General features: G+C 35.3%; 1 protein-coding gene across 1 annotated transcript; it reads right to left on the reverse strand.

Moving 5' to 3' along the window:
- Positions 1 to 336: 336 nt before the first annotated feature.
- Positions 337 to 4,318, reverse strand: LOC145570996 (zinc finger CCCH domain-containing protein 57-like). The gene is made up of 8 exons (XM_081630105.1): positions 4,159 to 4,318; positions 3,874 to 3,905; positions 3,685 to 3,750; positions 3,522 to 3,584; positions 3,033 to 3,341; positions 1,945 to 2,062; positions 1,043 to 1,306; positions 337 to 587 (listed from the first exon to the last, which is right to left on the reverse strand). The coding sequence occupies exons 1-6, from the start codon at positions 4,316 to 4,318 to the stop codon at positions 2,012 to 2,014; spliced, it is 681 nt and encodes a 226-aa protein (XP_081486231.1). The 3' UTR covers positions 337 to 587; positions 1,043 to 1,306; positions 1,945 to 2,011.
- Positions 4,319 to 13,389: the final 9,071 nt, after the last annotated feature.

A 13,389-nucleotide genomic window follows, 5' to 3' on the forward strand; every position in this document is an offset into this window, starting at 1 on the left:
ACCTAACACCATATAGTTGTTCTGGGGTATGTAAATTTTTTTACTTTAGTGATGAAATAGATTCATATTATGATAAATTAGGTTCACCAAAAATAATACATACAAGAAAGTTGAAAACTTCTCAACCCCTTACTTTTATTGGAAGGCAAAAAAAAAATCTTGTGGGTAGTAAAGCCAAAAGTATCAACATTTGTTCTTTAGGGGTCAGTTAAGTACAATTAGGTGACATCCGAAAAGCTGCAATTACAGAAATGAACAACTAAACAAGTTCATGAAAGCTCAAATAATAATGGAGCAGCTCACAGTAGAGCTAGTGGGCGAACAAAACCAAACAAATAGAAGCACAATCAATTAAAAAGATTTAAAGGCATGTTTACAATTTATGGAAAGAGTTCTTACATCAGTACCAGCAACAGGGAAGTAATGTTTAAGTCCATCAGGTTCTCCCTTAGAGTATTTTATAACCTCTTGCAAAGGATGAAATAACGAGTCCGTTCCACAACACTATCATTTGCAAGATGTGCAATATTATTCATGCAGGCAAGGCGGAAGAATATATGAAGCCACAACTTGTGTAAGGTATGAAACTAGACACACAAAGAAAACAAAACAACACACGACAGTTGTATCAGTAATTTATTTTTTTTAATTTATTTTTGACACACTGACACAAAGTAGTTATTTCATAATATTTTTATTTCAAGGTTGTATCAATATCAATTTTAGCGTGTCGAGACTGTCAACCACTATACTGGGGTTGCAAGAAAATAGAAAATCATAATCATACATGCAGAGTTATGAATATGTTGATATGCACTGAATAAAGGGGAAGTAATTTTTTTAACAACAACGAATCACTAAGCTAGGAAGAGTCAGAGCCAAAAGTAGATGGGCCTAAAACCTGGCTTCCAGTTAAAAAAAATCCATCAGGCACCCTGACTAAAAAGGCAAAGGAGCAGATTTTGAAGAGCTATTTTTAAGAAGGTTTAAAGAATACAGCTTTCAACAGTCAGAGTTCTACGGAAAAACTAGAGAATAGTACCTTGTTATCCAGATGTGGACGTAGTCTTTTAGATCTCACATCAAAAAAAAATTTCCTGCACATCCCCAGAATATCAAGATACTGCTCAATAGGCATGCCGTGTTTCTTTGCCAGTGTTTTTGTGCTGCTCCTCTCAATAAGCACGTTCTTGCCTCTGAATTCATTGTGAGGGTCACTTATTCTAGATAGCTCACAGTTCCCAGTGGGCTTTATATAGTAATGTTCCTTGAATAGATTAGCATGCTCTTTAAGGATGTCCTCAATCTGAATATATTTAACCAAAAAAATAGGTAATTCAAACTGGAAACAGACATATAAGTTGTGAAGTTACATATTTAACAAGTCAATAAACAAAGTCTCAAGATAAAAATATCAGAAAATTCGAAGGGTAAGAAGAAATCGAAGGACACCGTAAGAGACATAAGCATCTTTTAAAGTGGGTAACAATTTAAAGATGGAGAGGGAAACTGTTCCAATCAGAACACCATCAAGTGTTATTGCATCACATTTTTTCAAGTCCATCAACAACATGCCTTTTTAAACAAATCCAACCTCACCTCCACCCCCCCCCCCCCCCAACCACCACCACCACCACAAACTGCATATCAAACTTAAGATTTCTTTTATGTATATTTTTTTCCATCTTAAAATCAGCCATTTTGTTATCACACGGATGCTACCCATATACCAAAACTTCACCTATTGTGAAGGCCCTTTAAAGTTTTGGGGTACAGTTGATGTTGATTATGTGATGTATCCCTAAAAATTATTGCCACATCAAAGCAACCTTGTGAATCTATACACCCCAGAAACTCCAAAAAGGTTATTTGCCAGCAAGTTCTAACCTAAATTCATATATAAGTAACTAACTTTGACAGGGAGCACATCAACAGTTCACTTACTTCTGCACTGGACCAAACATAAAAAGCACCTTCTTTTTTCCCAGCTGCAACCTCTGTCTCAGCACTATCAGCAGCCTCTGCAGAGTAACTTTCTCCTTATTCTCCAATCATGTGTCTCCTAAAGTATTCAAGAACATCCCTTGTAATATCAGAATACTGGGAGTCTATTGTGATTGCAAATGTATCAAGATAAACATTAACTAGCTGCCCTTGTCTCGAAATGAGGAACTGCAAGTGAAAACCATTACCTTACCGCTGAACAGTATATATTAATTGCAGAAACTCTGTAAGGATATGCAGTATTAGCTATTTATGGTCTGCGGTTGTCTAAGAGGAAAGAATGTCCCTTCAGATATAGACACCGGTAAAGCTTCTATTGCATGCAGGACAGGATGATATAAATTCATTGACAATACCAATGTACTTCATATGGGAGGAAAAAAAAAAAGTAATTAAAAATTGTGTTGTCAAGCCCTTATGATAGAATATTATGTGGAAGACACATCTTCTAATGCCAAGCAGTTGTTAAAATGGCAAGATAATAATAACATTTAGGAGGCTGAAATTATCAATGGACCATCAAATGAACTAAAGTCGAGGGTTTGACATCCAGCTCATACTGAGTTCATTAAAATTAAGGTGGAATGATCCAATTCCAGATAAGATGTTCAATCAAGATTCAGACACATTCTAGCTAGTCGTATTATGTTGGGTAAACAACACTTTCTAATTGAATTTTTCGAAAGGAAAACAGAGAGAGCTGCATAGTAATTGCTGAGCAATAATTCTAACATTCCCGAACTTGGAAAAAGGTTATTATAGCAACCAGAAAGTCCATATCCTAATTTTAAGATGCTAAGAATTTAGATGTTTTAACCATCATATCATGCGGCAATAGCAAACAGTTGATTGTGAACTAAACATTATTGTCATGGATCAATATGAATATTTAGTCCTTAAATTCATCAGGTGTTAAGCATCAAAATCAACAATGTACGTAAAAATTAAAAAGGGACTAGAAAGAATCATTATACTCTCTAAAACAGAAATAATTAACAGATATAAAAGTAGCTCAAGATCAAGCTTACCAGACGTAGGGGCAGACCCAGAGGCCCAAGAAAACAGGCTGCAGCAGACGCACCCCGGTCTGGTGGATGATGATATCTACAAGAGGCACCAAATTTACAACTCCCGGTCTTCAAATGGTATTGACACTCAGGTTCACCTGGTCTCTCTGGAAACTTATGTTCTGTGACTGACTTCCCAGCAGAAGATGTAAGAGGAGCATAAGATCCAACTAGATCAGGTGTAGAAGGTGATAGTGTGATCACTCCGTATACAAAACCTCCTCCAGCAGCAGGTTGACCACCAGGCGATAAAACGGGACTTACAGGACTCTGCAGCAATTAAGCCAATGGATCACCCAAAAGGCCAAGAGTTTATTAACATTGTAAAAGAAGACTTGAAGAAATAAACACATAAATACACATTGAATGGAAGTAGAACGGATAAGTACAAACTGGTCATAGTGGGTAACCATGGATATTTAGTGGCGCGTTAGTCAATGATCCACCAGCATTCCGTGGTTGATTAAACTTGCAAGTAGTACCAAATATACAAGTTCCAGTCTTTAGATAATACTGCACGAGGGGCAATAATACTACTATATTATTTGCATAAAGCATTAAACAACTCCATAACTGAAAACATAGAATACAAAGTAACATACTAACATTTCACCTGGCATATAGGTTCACTAGGACATTCAGGGTACTCTCCTCCAACTAATCTTGCAGCTCCAACAGCCTGGACAATATTGAACCAAAATTGCTAGAAGAAAGAATTAAACTTAATTGTGTCTCTTACACAAGTTAATTTCACATCAAAGTTTTCTAATCAAATAATAAACTCAGAAAACAGATCAATAACCAAGCTGTGCATTGTTCCCACAATGCCTCCATCTATAGCAAGGTAAAGGGATGTCAAATGTGCACAAAACCACAAATAAAATATTTGATAATGAAAGCTAAAAATATCCGATTCCATAAAATTTGAGACAATAAATAAATTAAACTAAGCAAAATCGGGTAAACTCCATTCTCAACATGGGTAAAAAGTTCTCAGCATTCTCAACAATCAACATGAGTATAAAATTCATAAGATCCCCACAAACACTCTCAGCTTAACGATACATAAACTGCATAAAAATTTCACAGCTAGCAGCAACAGTCGAATTAACAGCAACAGCCGATGTCGGTATTATTTCCATGAAGGGAGGACCAATTTCGTATCGGAACACAGATTTTGGGTATGGGAAGCGCCAGCCACCTTCAACCAAATCAAATTTGGTGACAGCAACAATAACTTTAGCCATTTCGCATGCCCTACAAATGAAATGAAACCCTAGAATCCTAGATTTTTTTTTTTTGGTGCGAAACCCTATAATCCCAGATAAATAGATGAAATTCCCGCCACCACCGCCACCGCCACCAAAACCACCCCATAAAACCACCCATGTTGTTGAGAGTGGTTTTATTATACGAGTAAAAAAGGTTGGACCTTTTTTTTATTTTTAAATAACAAAAAAAAGGAAGCTTTTTTTTTCGGAATACACACTTATCATTATTGGTATCATTATTACACCAGCAGCATTATTTTTTTTTAAAAAAAATATGAGTTGATTAAATAATTATCTAAGTGTTCGTTTGGCATTACTGTTGTTTTTTGTTTTTTGGTTTTTTGTTTTTTCAAATCATATGATATTATGCTGTATATTGAATAAAAAACTAGTCAAACTTAATAAAATCATGATAATTTTGAAAACTGACAATAGAAAAGTGAAAACATCTTTTTCTTGTTTCCTGTTTTTGGTTTTTTATTTTCAAAAAAACTGAAAACTATAAACAAAAAAAAATGTCAAACAAACCATAAATGAGTTGATTAAAAAATGAGTTGATTAAAAAAAAGGAAGCTTTTTTTTCGGAATACTTACGTAAATGTTCAGGAGTGAAATTCAACCCTCTAAATGAGTTTATTAAATTAGTTTTTCCAAAACACCAGAGTCTCCTATAACAATTATCTTCCTAGTCCTCATATGAGAGAGATATTCAGAAGTTAAGGTTCTATTATCTTCCTCTTAAGTGTAAAGAGGGTAGAATAATTTAGGGTATGAAGAATTTTTTTCATTATATTTAACCATGAATAATTTAGGGTATATGTATTTTTTCTTAGGAGAAGTTATGGATATTTAAAATTTTTTACTAAGCTCTACGAAATACAAATTATAAATTTATCGTTTTAAATATTTTATATATTTCAATTTGTTTATGACATTTATAAAACGTTAAAAGGCACGAATTTTATTCTTTACGAAAAAAACATGAAATTTATTCAAGGTGAAAAGATATGATATGGGAATTGAAAGGAAAAAATTGTAATTGGAAAGGCAAGAGGTTAGAAATATTTCTACTATATAAGCCATGGAGAAAGGGGTGAAAAGTTTGTTATACTATAAGCAATAAATAGAATTTACTTAATTATCTCATATGTTGCGTGAACTAAACTGACAATAGTCGTGTCGTGGCAAACCATTGACTTACAAGACGATTTCGCGCTACCTCCTTGTGTAATAGACGTGAATCGGTCGTCCTCCGGAATAAACACGGCACCGGAGTTTATGTGCACTCATAAACCCGACTGGAATTCAGAAAAAACTTGCCTAGAAAACAGAAAATGTTTAGTGTTAAGACAAGAGATAAAGATATGAATTGTGTGTTTGTGTGTGTGTGGTTTTTTTTTTGACGATGTGTCCCTAGGAATTTTCTCATTTTGAATACCCGGTTTTGCCCTTTTAAAAATACAAAATAGGAAAAAACTAAGATATTACCGCCACTGTAATAATAGCTAACGCATTTGTCAAATACACACATTGAAAGACTCTTTTCAAAACATTTCAAACTCAAATCAAAACCAATAGTCAAACCAAGCGAAAGTAAAGTCAATCCAAGCAAAAATAAAATTACAACTTGGAACCATTGTAAGCCCTTTCAAAACTCAACCGATCTTTAACAATGCATTAGTTCCAACGAGCAAATAAATAATATTCAAAACATATAAAATAAATCATATTCTCATCAAGAACTAAATAAGATTCGCTCATTGCTTATTCCCCAACATGAATATGTTGCGTCACCTAAAAAGCTTCTTTTTAATCTATCCCCACTACTCGTCATATGAAATGGATCGTTGTAGGGGCAAGATAAAGACAGGGTCAAACACACACACATAAAACAACAATTACCAATGTTGAGTACATAAGCATAAACAAAACACACTAACATGTGTTGTAAAATAAGTGTTTCAAAGGCTACAAAAATATAGGAAAATGGTGTGGCATGACATTTCGTCACTGAATTTAAAAGTGAATTCCAGCGCAATCGGGGTGCACATTGTACCGCCATTACGTTCCCTAAGGTTACACGTACACCACTCTCACTCAAAGGCGCTGCCATATAAACATATGCCCAAAAGAAGAAGAAATGTGTTTAGCAATTTGTGGATAAGTATATTGTAGTATTTCTATTATATTCTCAATGAATAAATGTTCCAAACAATATATAAACAATGCAAGGAGCTTCAAAGAATGAATCTAGACAAGGGTCATTAAATCAGAATAATAAGCTTCGTTAAATCACTATAATCATTCACATTAACGGGGGGTTATAAGGGAATCCAAGAGAATGACTTTAGACATCAAAATATCTATTCCACAACCTGCTTGTAGGCAATTGTTGTTAGCGACAACCCACTTGTGAAGTAAGCTGATTTTCTTCTACAATACACTTGAAAAAGTCTACTTCACAACCCACTTGTGGGCAAACGTTGTAGGCCACAACCTTCTGTGGGCAAACATTGTAAGCCACAACCTTCTTGCGGAGTAAACTGATGAACTTCTAAAAACATGAATTTTACTCTCTTTAATCTAACAATTCCCCACTAAAGGGAGGAAAAGCAAAACTAAAACAGAGATGAGAAGCAACATATTGGGAATAAGAGAAGATTAGTACATAGCACATAGATATTACATAAATAATTTGAAATCTAGTGCACAGCTAGTGGTATGAGGCAATGAACTACAAGTCTAAGAGTGGACAAACCTTGAAACCCTTAAGACTCTTAATCATGGAGTACTTGGATAAATCTTGAAACTCCAAGATTTAGTGCATGACCCCTATAACACATACATCACTCTATTATTTATATGAAATTCGCGAAGAGATATGCTCTTTTATAGCCAAGCATATTCACCTAAGGTCTAGTGTAGACTCTAGAAAATCTGCCCAAGTTTTCTAATAGAAGATGGCTAGTTTTCACAACCACATAGGTGAATCACAAGCACTTTTAATTTCAGTAGCACTTAGTCATTAGGGTTAAGTATGTTCACAAGAACTCAACAAATGCTACATCGTAGCTATTAATCCCCACAAGACCATAGATTCATTAAGAGCGTATGCTCAACCTCACAAGTCACAACAATCATAAATATAGGTGATTCCAAAGTTTTAGTGTGTCCACTCAAACATTTGGATTCAGTAAGAGTCTAAGGACTCATCCTCAAACGATGGATCAATCAAGTGCATCTCAAATAGCACCAACCCAAATGGTTTATTGTTCTATTAAAAACTCAAAAGTTCAACCTCAATCAAGCATTACAACACGTGCCATAGGGAATTAGGAATAGGAAAATGATTCTTTTAATCTTTTCACATTGACTTAAGGCTCATCCCCCTCGATATTTCCACAAGTTATCAAGGATTATTACATGTCCCAAATTTCCTTACCATAGTGCACAATTATTTTTGTTAGAATACTTTTCCAATCAGGAAAACTAAGCTAGCATGTTACCAACATCAACTTAATTTGCACAAGTGATTAGAAAAATATGACACCCATTTACCATTAGATGTATAAAGTAACAAAACAATCCAAAACTTGAAATTTCAAAAACTTACTCAATTAAGTCCAATCCTTGAAAATAACATAGCCGCTTTAGTGAACTTACTTCATCAACCACCAATCAACACTTGCCTTCCGAAAATTTTTGAACAACTTTTCCCGGAAGTTAGTGTATTTCACAACCTTTGTACCTAAAAAGATACTTTGTAAAAAATGAAGCAAATTTAAACAACGTTAGTCATTCACTATTAAATTTGTAAAATATTACACTTCAACTATTTCACAAATATATGCTATGTTAAAATAAAATGCAATGCATGTCACTATCACATTGCTAAATGTATTAGCATATATACACCAATCAAGACATACTTTAAGACCTATTTAAAGTATACACAATTATTCATGCCAATACAAAACATATCCCACTTGAAAGATGGCATGAACAATGATGACTCTATTATATATATATTTTTATTTCCTGTCCCACGGTCATATTTGTGCTTATTTGAGCTCTGCAGAGCTATTTATATTACTAATATACGTTTTCTATATTTTTGTAGAGTTGGTTTTATTTTGTAGGAATGAATTAGCAGATTTACGACAATTCCCGAGCTTATTGAACCATTATGAAGATATCGGAGTTTGATCGTATTTTTTGACCCAATATTATTTTCCCAAGACCGAGATGAAGAGATTTAATTTGGTGATTAAGGGCTCGATTTGGTGAGGGATTAACTTTACGAGCTATGGATCAATTGCATAAAAGACAAGGGTCAAGATAAGACCAAAGTTGAAGGCCCAACACGAAGAGCCAAATAATTAAGTCTGCTACAAACCTGACCGGGCCTGATCGGGCAGAATCTGGCCCGATTGAGCGAGCGTACATAGTTGCTCCGCTGAATAACGTTAGTGTAACAGTTAACACCTACACCCTAGAGTAGGTAGAACAACCTACACCCCCATTGTCTATAGTGCTACACTTAGGCCTTGTTTAGTTCACCTTATTTTTACTTATTTCAGAAAAAATAAGTTCAGATCAGATTAGATCAGAAAAAATAAGTTCAGATCAGAAAAAATAAGTTCAAATCAGATAATCGTTTCATGTGCAGTTTTTTATCACTAAATATCTTTAATTTCGTAATGAAAAAAATTATAAAAATTACATATTAATAAAATACACATTATTACGAATCTAACAAGACCCTACTTGATTAATTTTTTCCGTATAGATTATCGTATATTTAAGGTCAAAGTTTAGTCAAATCTAACATTCAGATCAGATCAGATCAAACCAGACCAGACTAGACCAGATCAGATCAGACCAGACGAGATGAGATAAGTTTAGATAAGAAAAAATAAGGTGAACCAAACAAGGCCTTAGCCTCATCCTTTCACTTTCCACTTACCCTCACTAACTGTAATAGCTCACTACTACAAAAAACCTGTAAGACCCTAGAAATTTCTTTCCGTTAAAATACCTGTTTTGCCCTTTTTAAAATACGAAATAGGAAAATCTAAGACATTACCGCCATCGTGAAAACGGCTAAGGCAATTATTAAAGACACACAGCGGAAGACTATTTTTAAAACCATTCAAACAAGTCAACTTTAAAAGTCAAACCAAACGAAAATAAAGTCAAACGAAGTCAACCTACAACTTGGAACCATTGTAGGCCCTTATTCAAACCGAGGAATACCAAAACCTTTGCGTTAGTCTCACAAGTATAAATAAATAAACAATATTCAGAGCAATAAAACACATCATATTCCTATGGAAACTAAGCATGATTCGCTCTTCACTCATGCCCATCATGAATATGCTTCATTATTTGAAAAGCTTCTCTCTACTTGTCCCCACTACTCGCTATTAGAAATGGGTCGTCGTAGGGCCAAGATAAAGACAAGGCCAAACAAACATACAAACACACAATCGGCTGAGTAAATAAGCGTAAACAAAACACACTTACATGCTTCCATCCTATCAACACACAACTTACCTTGTTGCACCTGTTTACAAGCATACACCATACAACACAACCGCTAATCAATTATTTAGCTTGATTACTCATCGAATGGGTTTCCCCCTAATTTGCCCCAATAAAGGGGTATTAACACGGGAGCTAACCGTGCCAGTATAAAAGAACCACTCGTAAGTGGCGGAATTCCTGCGCATAATAAGAAGGAATGTACAGCGTCCTATACTCCACTAGAAGTTATGGTCAAATATAAAGTCGCATAACTTCCCCCATATGTTCATACTCGAGGTATATACGTTCCAAGAGTTCTGATGCGTAATTATAGGGAATAATTTCAACCATCCCAAACTTGAACCCCACTGTGATCATACACTTAAGCATGGTGGCGTCCAAAGGGAAGGAAATAAGAGCAAAAGAGTCGCCAACAAGTTTTAGGAACTTGTAAACCGTTTACAGGGTGAAGGTTACACCCCTTCACGATCCATGAGATCGCTAACTCCATAGTGGTCTGGAACCATGACTGGATATTCGGGGATGAAGGTACGAATCCAATCTAAAAGAGAAAGAACCCGCCCTATAAAGTAGGCCTCTACTTTATTCTTCTCGTATTCATGTGCGTTTTCTGACTAACATGAAATCATTATATTAATCCTAAACCTGTTTAATCTATGTTGGTTGATTATTAATGCACATATAAAACTATTATTGGCGATCACTTGAATTAAAATCACATTAGCCTAAACCAAATTATTAATTATCTTATTAAACGTGATTTCAAGTACAAATTCCCTTTAAACCTGCAGAAAAGGCGTGATCAAGCAATAACAATATATATATATATATATATATATATATATATATATATATATATATATATATATATATATATATATATATATATATATATATATATATATATATATATATATATATATATATATATATATATATATATATATATATATATATATATATATATATATATCAAGCAACATGCTAATAATCACAACTTTAACAATCATCATCATAACCGTGATCTCAACAAAGCATAATAATATTAGCAAGATCTCAGGCATGATACTAACATGATTAATAACAAATCCTAGCATGTCACTAAACATTAAAGATCAAAGCTTTAGCCCTAACATGGCACTAATATGATATTAGAAATATTAAAAAAAGCAACCTAAACATGATACTAGGAACATACATGATATTAGAAATATTAGTTAATACCCTAAACATGATACTAGAAATCATAAAGACATCCTAACATGATACTAGGAATTAACATAATTTAAGCATGATTCCTAAAGGAATAAAGCAATAGAATTACTCACTTTGATGCCTCGTACCTCTTTCACGTCTAGGGCGAAGGCAACTTCGAACTTGGCTAAGTGTGTCTAGAACTAATGAATGCGGTATGGTGTTTGTGAAAAAGCTAGTTTAGAAAGCAAGAGGGAGAAAGAATAAGCTATTGCTTAAAAGAGAGAAGAGAAAGAAATGATGGTTGTGGATGATTTGAAAACGGGGGTTAAGGACCCTATTTATAGAAAAATAGTCCGGAAATCGATAGAAAAGAGATTGAGTTCGACTCGGAATAAAAAACCTCCTGTCGCGAACGACAAGAGCCAGCGCCAAACGACAGGAATCACGCCTGGCGATAGGCTTGTCGTCTCGCGCTGATTAAGAAATAAAACGCGCTTTACACACGGAATCCTCTTCTTAATATGATTAAGTAGTAAACTCTGCATTTATCAATTAAAATCGGATTTATCATAAAACACTTATTTTATTCCAAATAAAACTCTTTAAAACATAATTATCAATCCTAATTCCATTAGGATTTAAAAGAACCTTCTAGACTATTCTAGAAGACTAACGTCAATCCTAATAGCTTTAGGGATGATAATTTATAATAGGCCCTCCTCTAGATCATTGGGCCGCATATAAAAACCATTTCTGGCCCAATATAGTATTTTGGCCAAAAATTCCACATTATTCATCGGAATTGGGCTTATAATATATCGTTGGAAAGCTCTTTTCGAGCCCAATCCAACTACACTATCATTGGACCCTTATCATGAACCAAACTAAATTGGACTGAACATTTTCATAAATAGAGCAGATTTTCGAAAACAGAAAAGAAAGAGTTTTAATAAAAACAACCGCATCACTAGACTTTTCACACTTTCACTTCGTTCGATAATCAAATGACGTGAAAAGTATTCATCACTGGGTTTGGTTTTGGGGAGACACATTTGGGTGTCTACAGAAGCCCCCACTTTGACTGAGTTTGGAGAAACGCATGTTTCGAAAGCAAAAGTCAAAGTAGCAACAGGGACGGAGAATGATTTAGAACGTTCTGCGACCCTAAATCATTCTTGTAACGCCGATACCTGCAAACTAGCATTAGTTAATCAGATAAGAGAGATAAGAAACGCGTATCTTGCACCGTCGAGAACACGTCTCTAGGGTAACCTATTTTGTTGCTGCATTTGTTGTGACGACTTCCACAATGCCTCGTGAACGCCATCGTCGAAGACCGTTGCTTGTAACCATCTTCAACTGCTTGTGACAATCTTCCACAGTACCTCAGGAACATCGTCGAAGGTGACTGCTTGTAGCCATTTTCAGAGTTGTGGCAGAACCTCGCCACGGTAGTGCCTCGCCGGTGTAGACAATCTCCTCTATACCTTGGGACATTGTTGAAGACCGCTGCTTGTAGCTTTCTTCAATTTTATAGTGATAATTTTTCGAGGAAAATTATCGAAGACCACCGCTTGTTGATCCTCAGTGCTTTGCTTTAATATTTTGCTGTGTAGATGCTTGTTGTGATTGTTTGCTGTGCCAGTACCTTGGAACATTTTGTGAATGAACCGGTACCTTGGCGCCTGTGCTTGCTTTGTGAACCATTACCTTGGTGCTTGCGATGAGCCAACACTTAGGCGCTTTAAGCTAAGTGAGACGACCATTGTTAGGTTGATCACTTACTGCGATTGTAATCGAGCCGACTACTTATTCATGTCAATTTGCTTATAGGGGCTAACTGGCGTACCAAGGAACCCAAAATTGTTGTACGAGGTCCGCATAAACGAGTATGGGGGCCACATATTGTGTCGCTAAGCCAGCGTGCACCGCTTTATGCTGTCGCCGCGATTTTCTCTGTCGCCATACGACAAGAGACACGCCTTGCGTGATTTTCGTCGTTTGGCGCTGGAGTCGGATTTTTCTAATAAATCCCCTTCTTCCTCATTTCGCTGTTGCTGCTGCTGTTTGCTCGCGTTTTGCCCAAATCTCCAAGCTACTCGTTCTTACTCGTTTCTCAACCGAATTCGCTCAAGTTTTTTCGCAAATTAAAGCTCTCCATCTCTAATTTCCTGATCTATGTAAGTCTTCTTCAAACTCACTTCGGTTTTTGCTGAATTTGTGCGTCTTTGCTCGCCGGTTTCAAAAATTTCAAACCCAATTATGCTTAATTTGCTTTATTTGTTGAATTTTATGCCATGAAA

Source organism: Chenopodium album, chromosome 12 (genome assembly GCF_948465745.1).
Source record: "Chenopodium album chromosome 12, dcCheAlbu1.1, whole genome shotgun sequence".
Taxonomy (NCBI): Eukaryota; Viridiplantae; Streptophyta; class Magnoliopsida; order Caryophyllales; family Amaranthaceae; genus Chenopodium; species Chenopodium album.

What these genes read in the sequence shown, in the direction of transcription:
- LOC145570996 (XM_081630105.1), bottom strand. Translation starts at nt 4,318, where the DNA reads ATGGCTAAAGTTATTGTTGCTGTCACCAAATTTGATTTGGTTGAAGGT. An exon ending in CTAGTGAACCTATATGCCAG is followed by an intron (nt 3,585 to 3,684) that starts GTGAAATGTTAG and finishes CCCCTCGTGCAG; the next exon opens with TATTATCTAAAGACTGGAAC. An exon ending in AGTTTAATCAACCACGGAAT is followed by an intron (nt 3,342 to 3,521) that starts GCTGGTGGATCA and finishes TAATTGCTGCAG; the next exon opens with AGTCCTGTAAGTCCCGTTTT.